General features: G+C 38.6%; 1 protein-coding gene across 1 annotated transcript in view; it reads right to left on the bottom strand.

Moving 5' to 3' along the window:
- Positions 1-9,712: 9,712 nt before the first annotated feature.
- LOC136878945 (WD repeat-containing protein 3) overlaps positions 9,713-24,328 on the bottom strand; it is a 135,048-nt gene continuing 120,432 nt past the window's right edge. Inside the window, exon 15 of the mRNA XM_067152569.2 lies at positions 9,713-9,916. Coding sequence (XP_067008670.2) covers positions 9,749-9,916 — 168 coding nt within the window. The 3' untranslated portion in view covers positions 9,713-9,748. The remainder of the gene's footprint in view (positions 9,917-24,328) is intronic.

Genomic DNA, 24,328 nt, shown 5'->3' with positions numbered 1-24,328 from the left:
AATGTTGATATATGTTGTCACTCAATAACGCAAGCCCTCTCACATATACTGTACATATGCGGATGGAAAAGCACGGATTAAAAATAACACATTCTAAAAGCACCGCGATTATTTTCACCCAATAATGGAAATATGACAAATCTGCAATACCTTAGGCAACTCAACATTTTCCCATTAAATCCAATACCAAATATTTGGGAATCCACATTGACAATAAATTAAACTGGAAAACACATTTCATCCAGCTGAAGCATGTACAATTGAAAACACAATTCAAATCCTGAAGTCCTTAACTCGCAGAAATTGGGGTTTGGACCCGGCCACGTTACTGCTTTTATACAAATACACAATCAGAGCAAGTATGGATTATGGATGCCATTTCTTCGACATAGCTCCAGCGACAACCTAAAAAAAATTAGACACGTTGCAATACTCTTAACTTCTAATCACATTAGGTGCATTGAAAACAACACACACCAATGCCTTACTGGTTGAAACAAGAGCTACCCCTAGCTATGCCTATCGTCCAAATATTTATCAAAAAAAGATATCTCTGAACCAACATACCATACTGCCAAAACTACAACTATTAAGAGAATAACAAAGGCACAAACTGAAAACTAGCAACATACCGGCTCTTCTACAGGCATATATTGCACTTATCCCATTTAGGAAGGAACAATGTCATACAAACAAGATAATTACTGGCATACTCGTACCAATACAGCATAACAACATACCAACCTTCAGTTATTATTACAACCTTCAAGTAAATACCTGGCAACTTGAAAAATAATCCCACAACCGTTAATAAAACTCTACAGGCATATCTCCATCAGCACAAACAATATACCAATTACTTCACCGATGGATCAAAGACATCCGAGGATACAGGAGCTGCCTACTACATACCTCAACATAACATACAGCAAAAATTTATTCTACCAGCCGATGCCTCAATTTACACTGCAGAAACCTTTGCTATCTGCCAAACTCTTTTATTAAGAGATAAGAATTTCATATTGTTCCATATTGAAGTGTGTTCACTAATATATGAACAGCTACAGTTATTGCACAACAGGTGTGTATAGATTCCAATGCAATAACTGTAGCTCTTCGTATATTGGACAGACAGGACATAACTTTAATATCAGATACTCTGAACACATCAACGCCATAAAATACAACAGATTCTCTGCAATAGGACAACACATACAAGATTCTAATCATAATTTCACCAGTATTGATAAAGATATAAAAATACTTAGTTATTAACAACGACCCCCTTCTAAACACTACTGAAAATTGTTTTATTTGTTCTTGACCAATACTTCAACCCCAATTTAAATTTAAATGACAATTTCTGAAAAACCTAATATTTTATTTGACTTCCTTATCCGCTTTTTTAAAATGCTAAATTTACAAACCCAAATTCAATATTCCAGTCCTTATATAGTTCCCACCAACATTTTCCACTTCCTATAACCCACCCTCCTGATCCACCTTAAACTACTACACCTCCTCATTTATTTCCCAATTCTTCCCTTTATTTTATTCATTATGTTTCTGCTTCAACTTTTTCTTTCCTCATTACATTCCTCTTTTTTCATTCTCCCATTTGAATTAATGTATATTTTACGCTATGTCATTACGCTCCTCAACTGTTCCAATATTGCGCTTTTTAGTATTTTTTTCTCTTCATAATTGTTTTTTCTCTATGTCATAACTTACAAAACTTTTGGAAACACAGTGCCAATCTACTCTTCAAGAACTTGCTCCATAATACATTTATATTGACAATCAGTGCTAATTTCTAAAATTATACAGTGCCTCATGGACTGCAGCTGACCGTGCTACATTTAGATGCATTGTTTTACACCTATTTGTGATCGGCTGATGATGACCAAAAATACTGGTCGAAACCTGTACCAATTTTTATTAAATAGGAATGTAAACTTACATTTCCTATTTTAATAGTATTGAAAGGTTGAACCATTTTATACTTTCTTTTAACTTATTAGTAAACTCTTTTATACATAAAACAATATAACATCTCAAATGCAATCATATGCACCAATTCCTTAAGTGCCCTACAAAGTATTCAAACTCCAAAAGAATCTACCTCTTGGTATATTTGGAACATAACACAAGTTATTACATACCCTGTCATTTAATAAGCATGATATAATATGGGTCTTGATACCGGGTCACTGTAATATAACCGACAACATTCAGATCGATAGGTTAGCAAAAGAGGCAGCCAACGGTACAGGCCTTACATATCAACTAGTCATTCCACACACAGACTATTCACTAAACATCAAACAGCACATAATCCAAAAATGGACTTCCTTCTGGAAAGCTTCAGCGAAAACGAAGGGTAAATCCTATTTCCAAATACAACTGGAGCTTCAGAGAGCCCTTGGTTCCTCACAGGCAAATACTCAAGGAGACACATTACCAATATAAACCACTTAAGATTCAATTACATGCTAACGCCAGAATATAAGTACAGATTTCACATAAGCGACACAGACACATGCTAAAATTGAAATGATTGATAAATAGATTCAACCTATTCAATACAAAAGAATAAGAAATATAGTAAATTACATTCCCATTTAATAATTAGAAATGGTACCGGTTTCGACCCTAGTCCAGGTCATCGTCAGCCGATTAAAACATGAAAAACAATGCATAGGAAAAGGAAAAGATTAAGTACACTCCGGATCAGTAGAAGAGGCGATATAAATGAAAGGGGGTAGACACTGTAAAACTCAGAAGAAATAAAATGAAAGTCAGTCAAAAGAAAACAGTGCACAATTCTCTGAGCGGAAGCATGGCACATGCAGCGCTCGGCAAAGTCTCACAATGTTTACGAATAGCGGAGAACGGTTAAATGAGCAAGTTTTTAAACACTGTCAGGCACAAAGTCACATCACAATCGAAGATCCATGATCGTGCAGGAGTTGAAGACGAGTAGATCCACTGAAGCAACTTGTCAGCTCCCGGTGATCAGCGCGACACATTCAATATCAGGCACTGTGGTTTCAAACGCCAAAGTAAAATGGAGAATAGCTTGAAGATCCAGTAATTTTCCTCGGTCGCGGGAAAGTAAGTATATAGATAAATATAATACAATTCAATATAATTGGATAAGTAATTGTGCTCCTATAGAATACTTAGAACAGTTGACGTGAAAAAACAATTGTGAAGAGAAAAAAATATAGTAAAAAGCGCAATACCGGAAACAAATGAAAACTTATATGCACAGTGCGCAATTTTTTAAAACTTAAAAAATTCAGGTCTTGATTGAAGTAGTCGAAATCGGCGCAAGGCAGGAGTTGAGTATGAATAAGAAGAACCGAAATGAAGGTGGAATTGATTTTTTTTTTTTAAATAAAGAAAAGATAGAATAAATTAATAGAGGAAGAGGAATAGTGGAATAAGATAAGAATAAAAGAAATTGAAATTAAATGGTGTTGAGGAAGGATAAGGTAGGGATATAGATGAAGGAGAGGTAGTTTAGGGTGGGTTAGGAGGGTGGGTTATAGGAGGTAGAAAATGTGGGTAGGAACTTTGTAAGGCATGGAAAATAGAATTGGAGTTTTGAAATTTAGAATTTTTGAGAAGAAGAATTAGGAAATCGAAAAGGATATTGGGTTTTTCAGAAATGTCATTTAAATTGAAATTAGGGTTGAAGTATTGATCAAGGTGAATAAAGCAAATTTCAGTAGTGTTTAAGAGGGGGCCTTTGTTTATGATTTTAAGTATTTTCATGTCTTTTTCAATACTGGTGAAACTATGGTTGGAGTCTTGTATGTGTTGTCCTATGCCGGACAAACTGGCCGCAACTTCAATATCAGATACTCCGAACATATCAACGCCATTAAATACAATAGATTCTCCGCCACAGGACAACACATACAAGACTCCAACCATAGTTTCACCAATATTAAAAAAGACATGAAAATACTTAAAATCGTAAACAAGGTCCCCTCTTAAACACTACTGAAAATTGCTTTATTCACCTTGATCAATACTTCAACCCTAATTTCAATTTAAACGACATTTCTGAAAAACCCAATATCCTTTTCGATTTCCTAATTCTTCTTCTCAAAAATTCTAAATTTCAAAACCCCAATTCTATTTTCCATGCCTTACAAAGTTCCTACCCACATTTTCTACCTCCTATAACCCACCCTCAACTACCCCTCCTTCATCTATATCCCTACCTTATCCTTCCTCAACACCATTTAATTTCAATTTCTTTTATTCTTATCTTATTCCACTATTCCTCTTCCTCTATTAATTTATTCTATCTTTTCTTTATTTAAAAAAAAAAATCAATTCCACCTTCATTTCGGTTCTTCTCATTCATACTCAACTCCTGCCTTACGTCGATTTCGACTCCTTCAATCAAGACCTGATTTTTTTACGTTTTAAAAATTTGCGCACTGTGCATATACGTTTTCATTTGTTTCCGGTATTGCGCTTTTTACTATATTTTTTTCTCTTCACAATTGTTTTTTCACGTCAACTGTTCTAAGTATTCTATAGGAGCACAATTACTTATCCAATTATATTGAATTGTATTATATTTATCTATATACTTACTTTCCCGCGACCGAGGAAAATTACTGGATCTTCAAGCTATTCTCCATTTTACTTTGGCGTTTGAAACCACAGTGCCTGATATTGAATGTGTCGCGCTGATCACCAGGAGCTGACAAGTTGCTTCATTGGATCTACTCGTCTTCAACTCCTGCACGATCATGGATCTTCGATTGTGTACCAGGAAAGCCTAGGTCCTGATCCATATTAATCGAAAGAAACGTTATTCCAGCATAAAAGATCCGACCGACGTACAAACATCTATGTAAAGAATGTTCCAGTATGTGCCAGACCCCACGAGTGCACTAGGCGGAGTCAAGTGACGTCACCTGTCGCTCGAAGCTCACCTCTCCTAGAGATATTTCTCGAAAAGAATTTTCTTTTGTCAGCTTTTCAACGCCTTAACCAATTTCAACGGGACAAACGCTGAATCGTAGCGGACGTCATAAAAGTTAATCCCTGTGAATTTCGAATTAATTCATCCCATGGTTGTTGAGTTATAATAATTTAAAGTCTAAACGAAATCACGCACTCACGGTCACATGGCCAAGAGATGCTACCCCTCCCAGCGCTGGTATCTATATATGTCAAGGCTAGCCAGCAGGCAGCCAGTACAAGGACGAGTATACAGCTGTGTGTGAGTGAGACAGAGGAGAGACCGACCCGCGTACAGTATGTTCGCGCAGTCACGGTGAAAGTACTTGCCGTCGCATTTCCGGAACACGAAGTTATATCGCCGACAGAATTATAAAAGACGTCGCACTGTGTTTAGTACATCGCGTCGCGACTACAGTCTAATCCTAAAGACATTTAAGAATATAATACGAGTGAACTTATTGAAGTGCAAATATCAACTATTTAACGTTCACAGAATATGTCATTACGTGTAGACTTAGGTTACTTCAAATGATATTGAACTTCTACAGAAACTAATGTGTAGAATCACCAGAACTCATTTCTTTTCGAGTATTGAACTGTGTTTCTTTATTTACGCCACATCAGTATACGACTTACAGTGGTAATTTGAGTGAAAAGAACTTTTTCTGAGGTAATATGACGTTATCATAACAAGATAAGCAGAAAATAATCCTTAGTAACTTAATGACTGTGTTCAAAGACTGTGATTATAAACTTTGATGTGCCTTTTCAAGTGTGAACTGTGTAATTATGAACGTTTCAGTAACGACTTTAAATAGTATTTCATACAGGAAGGACTGTGATTCTTTATTTAACGTCTTGAAATTCAATTACGCCATAAATAGTGTTCAACAGTAAATGACAGTGTCAGTGATAACTACTCGCACTAAGTGAATTTTTCGTGTGCGAAAAATCACCCTAACAAGCTGCAATTCTACATGATCCAGTTCCAGCCGTCATCACCTCATCGGGAACGTCAACATGGTGTGTTAAGGGAACATCGCCGATCCCGATTCTCCACGGAACATTCCAGATGTCCATCCTTCGACATTTTGTAGCAACATTTCTTTCCGTAAGTGAGTAGTAACAAACTGACTAAAATTTTTTCATTAATTTTGAACAGTGGAAACTTCAGTGCCGCGTGTGAACGAATATTTCAGAGTTTCACTTTACAATGGCGAAAAATGAAAGTATCCTCCTATTCAATACATCATATATTCCGTCATTAGACGGAGTAAACAAGTTCAGACATGTTTCGGCTCGTTTGAGCCATCTTCAGTGAAAAAATTAGGGGGGTTGGAATAATTTACATAATATGAGTTGAAAAAATGCTAAAAAACATAATGAAAGCGCAAATGAAAAAACAAACAAAAGAGATACCTCATATCAACTTACAATTACAAGTGTGTTTTTTCATTCGTGCTTTCATTATGTTTTTTAGCATTTTTTCAACTCATATTATGTAAATTATTCCAACCCCCCTAATTTTTTAACTGAAGATGGCTCAAACGAGCCGAAACATGTCTGAACTTGTTTACTCCGTCTAATGACGGAATATATGATGTATTGAATAGGAGGATACTTTCATTTTTCGCCATTGTAAAGTGAAAACCGTCAATACGGAATGATTCTAATATCTTGTAATAATAATATTTCAGAGTTCTCATAATTTCTCAGAAGTGATTAATTTAATTTCAAATTTCAGTTTCATATCTCGTAGAAAGACTTTAGGCTTTTCAAGTGTGCTATATATCAAGGTTTACAAACTGAAAACTGAAAACTTTTAACAGAAATTTAATTTCTCATATCAACTTACAATTACAAGTGTGTGCTTAGGTTTAGAAAGACTTTAGGTGGAAATTCAATACCTCATATTCTCACATATGAAAGACTTTGGAATCAGTGATATTTATTCAGGAAGATTACATTCAAACTTTTAATGCCAGATTTGAGTCCAATAATCATATTGCAGGGTGAAGAATTAATAAATTGTTTGAAAAAAAAATTTTTTTAACCATCTATTATTCGCTCTGCGAGTCTATCCTACTCTGTATCGGCTCCAAAACCAAGTTCCACTCCCTGAGGTCCTACTCATGCCCTTTACCCAAAAACTTTTCCTGGTACAATTGTGATGTGGCTTTGTGCCTGACAGTGTTTAAAAACTTGCTCATTTAACCGTTCTCTGCTATTCGTAAACATTGTGAGACTTTGCCGAGCCCTGCGTGTGCCATGCTTCCGCTCAGAGAATAGCGCACTGTTTTCTTTTGACTGACTTTCATTTTACTACTTCTGAGTTTTACAGTGTCTACCCCCGTTCATTTACACTGACTGACAGAGCAAATGCAACACCAAGAAGGAGTGGTCAGAACTTTATGCCAATTGCAGGGTAGACTGACGTCACTGAGGTATGCTCATGATGTGAAATGCGCTGCTGTGCTGCGCACGTAGCGAACGATAAATGGGACACGGCGTTGGCGAATGGCCCACTTCGTACCGTGATTTCTCAGCCGACAGTCATTGTAGAACGTGTTGTCGTGTGCCACAGGACACGTGTATAGCTAAGAATGCCAGGCCGCCGTCAACGGAGGCATTTCCAGCAGACAGACGACTTTACGAGGGGTATGGTGATCGGGCTGAGAAGGGCAGGTTGGTCGCTTCGTCAAATCGCAGCCTATACCCATAGGGATGTGTCCACGGTGCAGCGCCTGTGGCGAAGATGGTTGGCGCAGGGACATGTGGCACGTGCGAGGGGTCCAGGCGCAGCCTGAGTGACGTCAGCACGCGAGGATCGGCGCATCCGCCGCCAAGCGGTGGCAGCCCCGCACGCCACGTCAACCGCCATTCTTCAGCATGTGCAAGACACCCTGGCTGTTCCAATATTGACCAGAACAATTTCCCGTCGATTGGTTGAAGGTGGCCTGCACTCCCGGCGTCCGCTTAGAAGACTACCATTGACTCCACAGCATAGACGTGCACGCCTGGCATGGTGCCGGGCTAGAGCGACTTGGATGAGGGAATGGCGGAACGTCGTGTTCTCCGATGAGTCACGCTTCTGTTCTGTCAGTGATAGTCACCGCAGACGAGTGTGGCGTCGGCGTGGAGAAAGGTCAAATTCGGCAGTAACTGTGGAGCGCCCTACCGCTAGACAACGCGGCATCATGGTTTGGGGCGCTATTACGTATGATTCCACGTCACCTCTAGTGCGTATTCAAGGCACGTTAAATGCCCACCGCTACGTGCAGCATGTGCTGCGGCCGGTGGCACTCCCTTACCTTCAGGGGCTGCCCAATGCTCTGTTTCAGCAGGATAATGCCCGCCCACACACTGCTCGCATCTCCCAACAGGCTCTACGAGGTGTACAGATGCTTCCGTGGCCAGCGTACTCTCCGGATCTCTCACCAATCGAACACGTGTGGGATCTCATTGGACGCCGTTTGCAAACTCTGCCCCAGCCTCGTACGGACGACCAACTGTGGCAAATGGTTGACAGAGAATGGAGAACCATCCCTCAGGACACCATCCGCACTCTTATTGACTCTGTACCTCGACGTGTTTCTGCGTGCATCGCCGCTCGCGGTGGTCCTACATCCTACTGAGTCGATGCCGTGCGCATTGTGTAACCTGCATATCGGTTTGAAATAAACATCAATTATTCTTCCGTGCCGACTCTGTTTTTTCCCCAACTTTCATCCCTTTCGAACCACTCTTCCTTGGTGTTGCATTTGCTCTGTCAGTCAGTGTATATCGCCTCTTCTACTGATCCGGAGTGTACTTAATCTTTTCTTTTTCCTATGCATTGTTTTTCATGTTTTAATCGGCTGACAATGACCTGGACTAGGGTCGAAACCGGTACCATTTCTAATTATTAAATGGGAATGTAATTTACTACATTTCTTATTCTTTTGTATTGAATAGGTTGAATCTATTTATGAATTATTTCAATTTTAACTGTAATATTCTTCAATACGGAACAATGAAATTTTTAACTTTAAACAGACACATGCTCCTGTCAACAAGCTCTTGGCACCATCTGCCACATATTATTCCAATGTCCTATGTACTCCAACCAACGGAAAGGTTTTCTCCAAAAATTAATTGACCATAACATTCAACTACCAACAAGTGTCTTTTGCCTCACTCACACTCCTACAGAGCCTTTAGTTAAAATACTCAATGATTTTATTGATGAATGTAAAATCACATTATAAATTCCAAACGATTACAAGCTCCCTAATATCATTAACTGAATCCCCATTAATGCATACAAAGCATAACTCAGTTTTTTCACTCAACCAAATATAGAAGAAATCCAATGTCCAACTTCGAGGGCATATACCGGCGAAACTACACGACTTTCCAAATTTACTATCAGGCTAGCATATATATTTTAATTATCTTTTATGAGCACAAACATACTCCTCCGCTCCATCCTCAACATCTAATCCCAATTCCCAAGTTCATAGATTCTCATGACTGCCAACATAAGAATACTAAAACAATAAAATACATACAAAAAAATAAACAGTGTGGTTAATGGGTAAAGAGTCAACCTAAGCCCAATAACATGCCAGAAGTAGAAGAAGAAGAAGAAGAAGGAAGTAGGAGGCATGGTAGAAGAAGAAGAAGAAATTACCAAATGTCTGAAAAGTGGGAAACAACAATTTTAATGAAAGACAATAAGTACCAAAAAAATATTTTATTATTCTAACAGCATGTCTCAATGTAACATGATGATTGCACTCTTAGCCACTTGAGCCTTCCTCTTCTTCCGCCGATCTCTGTCTCGCTTCTGGAGGGTAGCCTCGCGGAACAGTTGTACACCTTCCTTAACCTCTAGCTCGTGCTGCAGGAACTTGAGGCCATGCAGGTTATAACCGACAATGTCCTGAAACAGATAAACTTAAATGGAAACTACATGAAGAAGAACAAATAATGCCACACACTGACAGGGACAGGAAAGTGACCTTTGAACTCACATTAAATTCCACATTTATTATATGGATACAGCCACCTATGGCTACACAAGGTACCTGCCATTTTTCTTTTGGAGGATTAAACCTTTTTTCTTTACATATGAGCCAAACCCAAAACTCCTGGGGATTTTTTTGTTTGTTTTTTGTGTTTGTATTTTGCTCAATTTCATTGGAAAGGAGTGTTAAACTCCAATAAAATATGTAAAGCTGTCACATGTTTCATGACAGTCGTTGTGCATTTCCCCTCTCAACCTCCAGGAGGCTGTAGGACTCTGGACCTTGAAATTATTTCTTCCTTTTTCTCCTTTTCTGTTATATTCTGTGATTACCTGAGAGGAGTGTTATGGTAAAATGGTGGAGAAAATTATAAATTTATTTTACCGGGTAGCATTTTTGGGACCTGACTTAATGTCGTTTTTAAAGTCCTTTAAATTTTCTTATTTACTTCTGGAGCAGTTAGTTACGTTATCTGTGATTTTTATCTTTTCTGGCAATTTGACCTATGTCCAAACAAATAATGTTTTATTATCATGGCGTTAGTAACTTATATCATTCAGGTTTTCATTTAGTGATTGTGTTTTTGCCTTTGATATGAGTTTATTTTAGGTCTAGGCAGAAATACTGTTTCCCTTGCCTTGTATTTCCTGCTGCCTAGCTTTTGGTATTTGATACACCCGTTTTGGGGTTAGTTTCTCCCCAAGGGCTCATTGTGTGTGTTCGAGTGTGTGTTATGCGTGGAGCCTTTATGTTCTGTTTGGGTTTTTAACCTGACTTCTTTCTCCCCTTCGGGGTTTTATGCGATAGAGCATTTTACGGCTCTCATATGTAAGTAATCTTCCTGTTGGCTGTCCTTTGATTGAGATAGTATTGGCTGCCTTTTCGGGGTTATATCCAGGAGACTGGTTCTTTCTAAGCCTAAGAAAGTTGTAAAAACATCGTAGCTAATTTTGGTTATTACTACCTGCTATGAGAGGATTTCGTCTACGAGGAGGGTCAAGCTTTGGGGCTCCTGACATGATCGTTTCTCCATGCGTGCAAGAAAGTGTTCCAACTCCTGTTCCGCTATGTTTTGGGCTCTCTACTGGTAATGGTCCTGTGCGAATTTGTTAATGTATGAATGTTTGTGCTCCTGGGGAAAGTGCATAGATTAACTATTCCTTTATTCCCTTTCGTTTTTATGTCTGTAATTTTCTATTTACTCATTCTTTAATTGTTTCTTACAGGTTCACTGGTAAACGCCATGATAATACCATATTTACTTGTGTATTAGAACCCCTCACGTATTTTACACCCTCGGCTTTTGGAGATGAAGAAAATGAAGGGGAAAAAAAGAAATCTTGCATAAGCTACAAGACCACCCCCCCCACCATCCCCCCCAACGAAATTCATCAGAGAACAACAACAATTCCGCTTCAAAGTGGGTACAAGTCTTATTGCAGCTCTGATGACACCTCACAAATTTGTTAATAGTTTTGTCTGCACGACCCACGTAATGAAAACACGTATCAAAGTCATGCAGTATGCCTGTGTTTCGTCGTTAGGAAATGTCCGCCTCCGTAGTGTAGGCCTACTGCAACTCTGATGAAGTTGCACAAATAGGTGAATAGTTTCGTGTCCAACCTGAGCATTGCAGGCGTACATCAGTCGTGCTATATGCCTGTGTTTTGTAGTTAAGAATCTCCGCCAGCGTAATGGTTAGCACAATTAGCCGCTGTTCTCGGGAGTCTGAGTTCGATTCCCAGTACCGTAGAGATTTACGAATGGCAGGAAGGTTGATATGCGGTAAGAATGGTACATGTAACTCCCCTTCACTGGGGGCGTGTCTAAAAAGAGCTGCACCACCTCGGGATAAGAAGACGAGTTTAGTTAAGAAATATTCACGGTTGTTGCTATTAATATAGCAGGCAAGATCATTAACAAAGTGATCATTTAATATCTTGTAACTCGAGCCAATGTAGGTATTTTTTGGAGAGAAGTAGGTTTAAAACATGACAAAAACCACCCAATCATAATGATTATTTTACTCGCCAGCATGCCTAACAAATAATAATAATGATAATAATAATGACACATATAAACAAGACTTTTTCAGAAAAACCATTGTGACTTTTGGGACTTTTTGGGATGTGAAGTGGAAAACTAGTGCAAAGTGGTCACATGAACGCTGTGCTCAACACAGCGAGCTAATGAAGATCTACTGGATCTATCAAAAACTTAGTGAACGTCAGAATGTATAATGAAACTTTTCGTGATCCCTAGTTGGCCGATTAGCGAATAATAAATAAATAAATAATAATTTTATGTTTCCGCTTACTTTTAACGATTTTTGGAGACGCCAAACAAAACATACTAGGGTATGCGTTAATAAAAAAATGGAGACAACGAACGAATGAAATTAAACATCATGATGATAAAACGCGTTACCGCCACACCTGTAGATATCCATAAATGTGGCAAACTTTCCTGTTATTTATTTTTAGTCTTTCTGTCATGGAACTTTTGGCACTACATATTTGGGCAATAGCATACCTAACCTAAACAATGCGGTCTCTCTTATCTCATTTACAGCTGTTCAGGTAAATCCTGATGTGATAAATGTACAGAACAAGCATGAAATATACTTTAAAATAAAGGTCTGGCTTTCAACAGCCGCAGTCACTATGTATTACATTTGGAAGTACAACTCATAACATATGCTATTTATCAGCTGCTTGTTTGGCACGCTTTCTACACGGCTTTATTCGAAAGGTGTGGCTTCTGCTACACATACACCAACTGGGAATATAAGAGACCATATCCAGAAACCATTTGGGAATATATTCACACTGTTTGGACTCTATAGTCGGGACACACTGTTTGGACTCTATAGTCGGAAACGAAACTATTTTTAAAAGTTTCAAAAAGACGGCACCTCGAATGCTCTCAACTGCAGCACTGTTGCTGCTGCTAAGGCTGACGAGATGGCAGTGAAGATGATATCACTTGGAATGATGACACGCCGGTAGCAGGGAAGTTGGTGGCACAAGACGATAATTCAAATGAAAGCAGTGATCAGGTTTACTCAGGTTTACTGTGTGGTAGGCCTACTGCTCAACTCACAAACGAGTGGCTATTAAGTTATTTTGTATCAATATTGCATAATATGATAATATGATACCCTTATCCCTTTTCTCTACGGGATCAAGTATGAAGCGAGACAAGTCTTCGTAGCGAGTTTTTATGACCGTATGCCCTGCCTGACATCAACCCCATTAGAGCAATTAATGAGAAGTAACGAATGACGTGATATAAGTGTAATTAAAACTGACTATATTTACTTTATATATAGGCCTAGGCCTAAAAGTCGTGTTCTCCGTTTATTGTCTTTTTACATTTACAAATACTGCCTTCCATAAAAAATAGCCAGTATAACTCAAATACATTCATAAGTTTGTTAAAGAATAGTGTAGAATATTTACATGTACAATTTATAGCTCTAGCCTAGAAGTCATGTGTTCACTGCACAAAATTTGAGGTTATTGCATATTGGATGCCCCTTTACTTTTTTTGGCTGTAAAAGTGGGAAAAGAGGTGTCTAATACACAACTAAATATGGTATTTGATATTTTTTTATTTTTTTCTTATTTCCAATTGGTCAACCATTTTATAATTTAATGACTGTGTGGCCGCTTTTACTCTCCTCTTTTCTCTTGGCGTGTTCATGTCATCCTGGGGTTCCGTCTTGGGCTTGTGATTCCTTTCCCTTAGGGATTCCGTTGTTGGTCGAACTCGATCGCGGTTATGTTACTCTGGGGATTGAATTGTTGAGTCCCAAGCGATTTTTGGGATAAATAGGACAACTTTTCATATGTGACGAAATGGGGAATCGCGTCCCGTGATTTCTGTTATCGGTTTGTATATGAGCTGGACTGTTACTGCCTCCACTGATATTGAAAGGAGGTCAAAAGTAAGATTGTGTTTAACTCTATTGAGTGGGTGTGCCAAATCCCCCACAGAAACAACCATGATTTTCCTGTAAGTATTCCTATATTGATTCCTTTTATTTGTCTGACTCTGTCAGCATGTTATTTTTAAACTTCAGCTCATAAACCATATCCTTTTCTTGTGTGTAATTAAATCATGCTGTGTTATACCGTATTTCACGGCATAATCGTCGCCACCGCGTAATCGTCGCATCCTTTATTTTCAATACAAAAATCGGACTTTAAACCTTTAATTACATAATCGTCGCACGTCCAAATTTTGTTCACTAATCTGGTTAAAAGGTAAATGGAACTGCAACGTAAGTTGCACATGAATGCACAATTTAAATACGTGTATGGTTTATGGGCAATTTGGCAACACAGTCACGTTTGCGACATGTTGAACAATGTATAAATAAATAATACCGGTATATGTACGACGCATGGCTTACCGGTAGACAATCGGCAGTTTGACAACGTGGTCGCGAGACAGTGTACTATTTATTCACCACCTACATATTATGAGTTCCCATTTGAAATACGTAAGGCTGTTAGTTATCGCTTATCGGCAACGTCGCCAGGAAATACCAGCTAGGTAGGTTGAATGGACCTCAAACCAGCCCTCAGATACAGGTAAAATTCCCTGACCCGGCCGTGAATTGAACCCGAGGCCTCCGTGTAAGAGGCAAGCACGCTACCCCTACACCATGGGGCCGGCTCCTGTGTTATTGCGCACGAAGTGAAAGACGATAACGCAGATTTCCACGGAATTATTCAGCCGAATTATTTACGATGTCTCAGTTGTCATCGCTAGACTCTTATCTTACTACTACGTCATAAGTGTCCGGGCATGGGATGAAAACTTTTATCCAAGCAGTCAAGATAATTATTATCCAATGCTATTAAAGTTTTATTTTATAAACTCGTCAGTAATGTAATGTAAAATCATCAATAACTGGGAAGAAATATTAACCTAATTACCGTATGTTTAAAAGAAATTGAAAAAAATGAATGTTTGTTACTGACATTTCGGAATACAGTCAACTATACAGTAGATCTACACCGCGCTAGCTAGAGCTCCGGTTTGCGAGCTTTGCGCAAGCGCAGTAGTGTGTCGCAACCAACGAGCTAAACTGATAAATTGTTGCATGCTTCCTTGCTGCCTAACAGTATTGGCTGCTCTGGAATGGACAGATCACAGATGCATTTATTTGTTTCAGATTTACGTGATTACTGTAGACATGTGTGCGTGAGAATTTAAGTTTTTAATTTGTGTTTTGGGTGTTTGCAGAAATAATTTGTTTTAATAGTGAACAATTACGAAAGTCCTTTATATCGCAAAACATTAACGTGTGAAGCATTTATAAGCGATTATGGGTAAATATAGAAACTATTCTGCGAGCTTCCAGCTAAGCGTAATTGCCTTCGCTGAACAGCACGGGAACAGAGCTGCAGAAAGAAAATTTTCTGTGAGTGAAAAGTTGGTGCGTGACTGGCGGAAAGTAAAAAACAAGCTAAAAAGCACAAACCCTTCTAGACGCGCGTTTAGAGGTCCTAAAACAGGGAAGTTTCCTATAATTGACGAAGAAGTGTTTAGGTACGTCAGTGAAATACGTAACAATGGCTGCAGTGTATCATATGAAATGTTACAAATTAAGGCACAGGAGGTAGCGCGCAAACACAACATACCGGTAACTCAGTTTAAGGCGACTCGTGGGTGGATTAAGGGGTTCATGCGACGACACAATCTGTCAGTGCGAAGGAGAACAACACTAAGCCAAAAGTTGCCTGCTGATTACACGGACAAGATTGTAAATTTTCACCGATTTGTCATACGTTTGCGCAAGGAAACTTCGTACTTGCTTTCTCAAATCGGTAATGCCGATCAGACTCCAATCATTTTTGATATGCCTCGCAACAGCACTATTGCGCTAAAAGGATCACGGAGTGTATTAATGAAAACCAGCGGTAGTGAGAAGTTGCGATGCACGGCAATGCTAACCATTACAGCTGACGGGAGAAAGTTGCCGCCTTACATCATTTTCAAGAGGAAAACGATGCCTAAGAATATACAGTTTCCCCGTGGAATTCATGTACGAGTGCAACCAAAGGGTTGAATGGAAGTAGAACTCATGCTGGACTGGGTTAAAACTGTGTGGAATAGAAGACCTGGTGCACTACTAAAACAACCAGCTCTGCTTGTTTTAGATAGTTTCCGAGGTCACCTCGTGAACGAAGTGAAGCAAATTCTCACTACAAATAAGACACGACAGATAGTCATTCCTGGTGGCCTAACATCTGCTTTGCAGCCACTAGACGTATGTGTTAATAAACCCTTTAAAGACCACTTACGTCGATTTTACAACAAGTGGATGATGAGCGGCGATCAGCAATTGACGCCCGCCGGAAATATGAGGCGTCCACCCTTGGACTTGTTATGCTCGTGGGTGAAGAAGAGTTGGGATCTTATACCACCTGAACTAGTCTCCAAGAGCTTCAAAAGGACTGGGATTTCGAATGCACTAGACGGTTCCGAAGATGACGCAGTGTGGCAGGGAGACGAAGAATCTGATACTGGTATTAACAGAGGCGAGGACGGCGCATCAGATAGCGAAACCTGCAATAGCGACACCGAAGATTTGGAATAAATTGCGTACCGGTAAGTCCGCATTTCACAACAAAGCAATAATTTTTTGCAAGTGTAATATTTTAACTTTAATACTCAAATTAATGACAAATTAACTTAATACGTTCATTTTTATTTTCAGGTTGGAAAAACGTTCGCCGAATTGTTGCGAAAAATTATGAATTTTGTTTTAGACTATTTTAATTATTTTGATGTATAAACGCGAGTATTACGTGCATCTTAAATTTGTATCAAATACAATTTAGTTATAAATACATTTTTTGAGTAATACAAATACTGGTATTAAATATTCATCGTATAATGGTCGCACCCTACAATTTTTTTCGAAAATTTTGGTATAAAAAGTGCGACGATTATGCCGTGAAATACGGTATTATTTATCATTTTGTTCAGAAGCTTGTTGTACCTTAGTCAGACGGGTTTAGTGGTTGCTCCAGTGGATTCAAGTTCGAATGTTTCAACATCTGCCCAGGTTACGATCAACAGCGTGTTGTGTATTTATTTTGTTTCTTCTGCGCCTGAGAGTTACTTATATCTGGTTTGATACTTGTTTTGGAAAGTTATTCTTTATTGGACTCTGGGTTTCTGGGTGTGTGTGTCACATTGTAACCAAAGTTAATTCAATCTCAGGCTTCTCTTCCCTTATTCTTCCACCGAGATCTTGACCAGTTTAGCAGGCTGTGTATCAGGATTTTCCCTCAAATCTAGAACTTTCTTTCTGAAGATGGTTCTGTCTACAATTCTTCGGATTTTATGCCTCCTTCCTTTAGATCTTCATGCATTTCTTTAAGCCAGCGGGGATGAGTTTTTCCATTTTTCCTGAAAGCAAGTATGCTATTTGTCCATCTATCTGGGTTCATTCTCTTTAGGAGTCAATTAAAGGTTAGCCCCTCTTTCTGATAGTAGTGGTAATCTTCTCTGTCATCTCATATAGTTTCCCGTTAAAACTCAGATGGAATGCAACACCCTCCAACACTTTCTTGGCCCTACAATTTTCTTGAGAAATTTCCTTTCGTTTTTTCTCAACTGTGGGATCTCCTATTTCAGCTAATGTGTCTGCAGTATAGAGGCATTCTGGTCTGACTACTGTGCAGTAGTGCCTCAATTTTGCGTGGAAGGAGATTGATCTGGACCTGTAAGTATCACGGCAGAGTTGCCCTTTCTCCTAGCGATTCTTTTTCATTGCTATTGGGAGTAACTATCTCCCCCAGTTCTCAGGTTACATCCATACACCATTTTGATCTCACGCATAGGATCTGTTTTAGCTGGATCCATGTACATAGACTTTTCGAATGAGATCTTTAGGCCAGTCTTAGCAGCGTACATTTTGTAATGCTTCTATTTGTTTCACTGCTGTACGGAGTAGGGAGGTTGTATCCAATGATCACTACATCATCAGCAAGGGCCAGGCAATCAAACGTGACACCAGTGTTTTTTTTTAATATAATTTGTTGCCAACTATATTCTCTCATGATAAACGTAGAATGTAACTGGGGAGAGGGCATTCCCTTGTTGTAGTCCTGTTTTAATTTTGAATATTTCTGACATCTCAATCACGAACTTACTGTAACATGTGAATATGCATCTGTGAGGGTCTGTTGGATGAAAGCAGGTATTTATAATTTACTCCAAACTCCCTGAGAATTTTTACAAATGTCTCACAGTCTACTGAATCATGGACATTCTTGAAATCCCCAAAGATCATAATCATCCTTCTTTGCCTCATTGTCCTAATTGAGGATTTAATATAAAGCAACATACTTTTTGAACAAAGGATAGCACAGCAATTACTTCACAACAAATTTGCCTAGTCATAGTAAACTGTACACTCAACGATACAAAATTTGGCCGCTAGCTAAAATAGAACAATCTGCCACATTATGGACCCGCCAATCTGGGAGAAACTATATGGTATGGTCATGAAGATGCATACATAGTATCAGGCTTGTAGATCTCACTGAGATCCAATTTCTAGTTCAACACGTAACATGCAAACAATAAATAGCGCAGGAAATTGTTTCTAGAAGGTAAAGAAGCAGCTGCTTTTCCGATAAACCTGTAAAGAACATACCTCATCACTAAGTGGAGGTTATGCAACCTGTTCTGACAGTGGGATGTAGTAGCTTAGTTGGCAGAGACACTTTATATGGGTGAAAGGGTATATAAATTGCAGTGGTTTGAATCAACTTAGTGCTTACTGGCATATATTTTAATATCGGTAACTAGAAATTGTTTTAAGCACAGTCACTTTTTGGAATACAATAACAACATTAACAGGGAACAGTTATCATAATTCCCTTATTTTGTTTCATTTCTCTGTATATCAGTACGTATTTGGTCCATTAATAGCTCAGGTATGATGGCAAACATTGGGAGAAGGCATGTTATTTATTTTTATTTTTGTTATTACTTGCGTTTAATTGCACACATAATTTTATTGTTTAATGCACAAAACATGTTAGTTCATCAGTACATTAGGCATAACTTAAATAGCCTCATCTTTGATTCCTATGATTGAAGGCAACAGACAGATAACAAGGACAGCTGTATTTCAATGTACAGTATAACCCCAATTTTGTGCAACCTCGATTTAGCATAAACTCGCATTTAACGGAAGAAATTTCAAGCCCCGAAAATTATTCCTCAACAGTAATGTAATTTTACGTTTGATTTAACTAATTCACATTAGAGCAAAACCTGCATTTAGTGTAAGGAAATTTCAAAATTCTGAAGTATTTATTTCTATTAGTTATCAGACATTAAGAACCTATGAAAATGATGACATAAGCTTGCTAAGTATGATTCAAGGCAGAAGAGGGATTTAGAGAGTGGGTGCTAAGCGCTAAAGTGAGATGTCACTTGTCAGGCTCACATACACATTCGACCGCGGGCGCTGTAGTACAGTAGAAGAGAACCCCATTGTAATGACAATATCATTATGCCCTTCGTAAATTCCTATATTAATCTGTGCAATATTCTTCAGGTACAATGAGAACGAACAAATTTGGCCATGTTATTTTTCTTTTTATCAATATTCATGTGCTAAACTTCAGCATTTATACTGAATGTGATCGATCATCTTCTGTATCGATTCCTCACTACATGCAAGAGAGAGTTCTTGCCAACATTCAAACGTGCTGTTGACTTTCATTAATAATACCCCTCCTCCAACTGGTCGTAAACAAACACTGGAAGAACGTTTGTGTAATAGGCGCACAAACAAGTCCACTGGCAGCAATTTTTTAACTCCATGAAAACAAAGGCTGAAGTAAATGATTGCTTAATTTTAATACTAGGTGAAAAAAATGAAAACTTACAACCTGTTTTCCAGTCAATGACCGGGTCAGGGATGAAATGCATGAAGCCCCCAAACTTGCGGCGAAGATAGGAATTGTGCTGGCTGCCAAGGCCTGTCGCACTCCTCTGGGGCAATGATTAATGACTGACAGATGAAATGAAATTTTATTGGAGTGTGTTGCTGAAATGAAAGATGACAGGAAAAACCGGAGTACCCGGAGAAAAACCTGTCCCGCCTCCGCACTGTCCAGCACAAATCTCACATGGAGTGATCAGGATTTGAACCACGGAACCCAGCGATGACAGATCGATGTGCTGCCACCTGAGCCACGGAGGCTTCTTTAATACTAGGTAATGAAATAAAATAAGAACGTGATACTTCTTCTGAAGATACAGCAGCGTGCATAACTTATTTCAGAGGTTAGGTTATATACACTCATGTCTGGTTAAATTTCAGAAAGGCTGTTCCCATGTAAATTGGTTATTGAAGCACTTAGTTAATTCACAGAGGCTTGCAGACTGAATGCTTGAAATATGTTTTCGTAATACATGCGCGGTAAACCTAGGTTAGGTGACACCGCTGAAGTAAAAAAATAGAAACGTTTGCCATAGAAACCTCTGGAAAGATGCTATTACAATTTTTTAAGAATGATACTGTACATGTGAGTTCACAGGCTATCAGAATTAGAAAATACCGTAGTAATGAGTTAGCCGCTGTATGGAAAACATCTGTGAAAAGTTTTGAACAAAATTATTTCTGTTTCATATGGATTGTACAGTAGAACCTCGTTTACTCGGATCAACTGCGACCAGGACCGATCCGAGTTAACGAAAACCCGGGTTATCCAGAGAATGACGAAAAAACGAAAAAAAAAAAACCAACAACATATAAATCACTGAAATATTTTTAATGGAGTTTAGAAATTATTATTGACACACTTTCACCTAAAAACACATACACTGTATGCACTGTAATAGCCTATGTATTTGTACTGTACTCAATATAGCTACAAACTAGTCGGTAGTAAAAAAGGCAGTGAGCTTCTGCTGTCTCAGTTTAGTGCATCGCTTACGAGCAGTGCGATCTCGCATCCACTTTAACAGTAGAAGTTCATTTGGCAATGTTTCGGCTTGACTCTCGAAATACACCATCAATTTCTCAATGTTTGCTACTGCTTCTGCGTGGGTCATAACCACAGCTGGTTCATCAACACTGTCTGAATCTGAATCCTCTTCATTTTCATTTTCATTTTCAGTAACACTGCATGATGCAATTATGTCTTCATCTGTAATTGGTTTATAACCTCCGTCATTGTCCATTTGCAACCAATTGTTAATGTCTTCTTCATCAACATCGGAACAGCCATCGATATTTTTAAAAATGTCTATAAAATGTTCTTCCACACTTATTTTTTCTTCTTCTTCAATGTTGCTTTCTGGCAAGTCACACACACCAGGCCACAACTTTTTCCATGACTTTATTAAAGTTTCTCTACCAACCTGGTCCCAAGCTTCCGCAATAATATAAATAACAGTCTTTACGTTAAAAGATTTCAGCACCTCTACCACACCATGCTCTACTTCGTTCTGTACCAGTTGACTTACCATTTGCCTTTTGTACACTTTTTTCATTTTTTCTAGAACTCCTTGGTCCATCGGTTGAACAAGAGAAGTTACATTAGGTGGTAAAAACGTCACTGAAATTTCATCTTTGACTAGTTCATTGACAGATGGATGTGAAGGTGCATTGTCAATCAGCAAAACCGCCTTGTTGGGAAGGCCACAATTCGTCAAATATCTTTTTACTGACGGCACAAAATTCTCGAAAAACCATTGTTTGAAAATGTCACTAACCATCCAAGAACATTTTTGTGATCTGTAAACAACAGGCAATGAATCTTGTTTCACCTTTTTCAATGCACGGTTTTTTTTTAGACTTCCCTATTATAAGGAGAGGAAGTTTGTGCTTTCCTGACGCATTACTGCAAGCCATTATGGTGAGACGGTCTTTCCCTTTTTTTATACCCTTTGGCTGAATCTTCTACTTTTGAGGCTAGCGTTTTACTCGGCAACATCCGGTAGAATAAACTAGATTCATCGGCATTGTAAACTTGATCTGGCGTCAATTCTTCCTTTTTAATAAAGTCCTCAAACTCTTTTTTAAATTTTCCTGCTGCTTCAACATCACCTGACAAGCTTTCCCCAGTGATTGTAAGTTGACGCACTCCATGCCGTTTTTTCCATCTGTCCAACCATCCCTGGCTAGCTGTAAAATTTGAATCTCCATGGGGCAACTGTTTGTTCAAACTCAATGCTTTCTGTTGGATGATGGGTCCAGAAATCGGCAAACCACGTTCTCTTTCAGCACAAAACCAGGCAAAGAATGCTTCATCTAGAGTTTCTACTTTAGCAGTTTTTCCTTTACACCGATTATGCAAACTGTCCTTAGAAATCATCTTGAAACAAAAGTCTTCAACGCGATTTCTATTCTTTTTCCAATCAGATACGGTCGATGTTCCTACTCCAATCTCAGCAGCAATGTTCTTTAACGATTCTCCCTTATCAATTCTTGTCAATGCTTCCATCCTTTTTTCCATAGTCACAACAATGTTTTTACGTTTTGTCGCCATCGCGGACAATGAGCAAACGAAACAGCAAAATGATACTGTACCTCAACCGTGAAGCTAGGAAAACTCGCAAACACTACCGAGATTGCAGCGCAACTGAGGAACGTTGTTTCTTAGTCAATGTCAAGTGCGAGATGCGGGTGGGGGTAGGAGAGGGCTGAGTCACCAGTCTGCTGCGTAGCAACAGCAGGTGGGTGAGTGCAATGAACTCGCCCGTTGGAAAGAGAATTCGAGTAATGTACCTACCGAGAATAGCAATTTATCGTCTGAAAAACAAGTCTTCATTTACTACGCTGAAAAACATAATTTCTTTTTCAAAACTGGTCCGGGTTAACGAGGTTTCACTGTAATGTGGTTTCGTGGTTTCATACGAGTGTGGTATCTTTTCCAACTTTTACGGAAAACCGTATATAACCTTACAAGAACACCTTAAACTGAAACAGTTTTAAATTCACTGACAAAATCTATTGTTAAAAGGAAGGGTTAACCATGGACTCACCAATATCCGCAATGATAGCGAACATATTCGTAAGTAATATTGAAAAAATTTCTTAACGAACTAAGAGATGTAGAGGGAGACCAAGGCAATCAGTTTTAAGAGGTGTGGAACTAAGAGGCACAGTGCTGGTTACAAACAGAGGATTACGGGAGCACTTAGTTAATTCACAGAGACTTGCAGACTGAATGCTAAAGGCATAACAGTATACAATGAAGATGTATGTACTAGATGTCAGCGCTGAAAAATGGCCAAAGCTAGTTATGGTGCAATACAGGTCTGCTTAGATAGCAGGGGCAGTTCAACACAAGAGTAATCTTCAGCACAAACTGTACAAACTTGTAACGACAGTATAGTATGTAGGGTTGATATCTCCTTGTTTTATTGCTGCCATTGTATAAATAATGTTAATGTGTGATGGTGCAATTTATGTTAATACAGACAAAGATTACTGGAAAAGGCGTGCTTTGTACTGAAACCTCGACCCATTTATGGTTTAAAAATTCAGGTCCCTGTAAAAATGCTAAATATGGGTTTTATTATAAGTATTTGGCCAGTGAATAAGTATCTCAGCCTGTAAAATGAATGGGTAGTGTCAGATAAAGTGAATCTAAGTCTTTACCTATTTTCGTGTGTTCAACACTGGTCTTATGTCTGGCATTACTAGCTATTGCACGATGTCATAGGAGAGGTGGCATAAGAATATCTCACCATAGTGAGTTAACGACAATATTTTTACAGTAGCCAGAACATGTATTTTTATGTGGAATCCGAACAACCCAGCGAGTTTGTGTAGTAATTTGTATAATGGCCTTTGGCTTCGATTACTACCTGAAATCTGTGAGGAATGGAAGCCATGATATGAGCAATATACTGCTGCTGTCAGAAAACTCTTCCCAAGCATCAAGGGCGAGACATACTTATTCCATTAGGAGACAGCTAAATTTTGCATTTTGCAATGGCTAGTAATGCCATACATAATAAGGCTGAACACATAAAAAAGATAGAGTAGAAGTGGGATTTAAACCTCAACTTACTGACACTATCCACTTGTGTTACAGGCTGAGATATTATTACACTGGTCAGCCAGTCGATAAATTGATATGATTCTACTAAAATACAGTAATCCTTGTTATCTGCCTATTTCCTTCAACTTCAGGAATCCAAGGCAAGGCCATTTATGTTAAGCTTAATGTAACATGTAACATGTTTTGTGCATTAAACCATAAAATAAAATATCGTATTAAGCACAAACATGCAATAATAAAAAATAATAAAAATTGTGCCTTTTCCTG

This window comes from Anabrus simplex, chromosome 8 (assembly GCF_040414725.1).
Source record: "Anabrus simplex isolate iqAnaSimp1 chromosome 8, ASM4041472v1, whole genome shotgun sequence".
Classification (NCBI taxonomy): Eukaryota; Metazoa; Arthropoda; class Insecta; order Orthoptera; family Tettigoniidae; genus Anabrus; species Anabrus simplex.
Note: the sequence above shows the minus strand (reverse complement) of the source record. Positions and strands in the feature narration are given on the sequence as shown.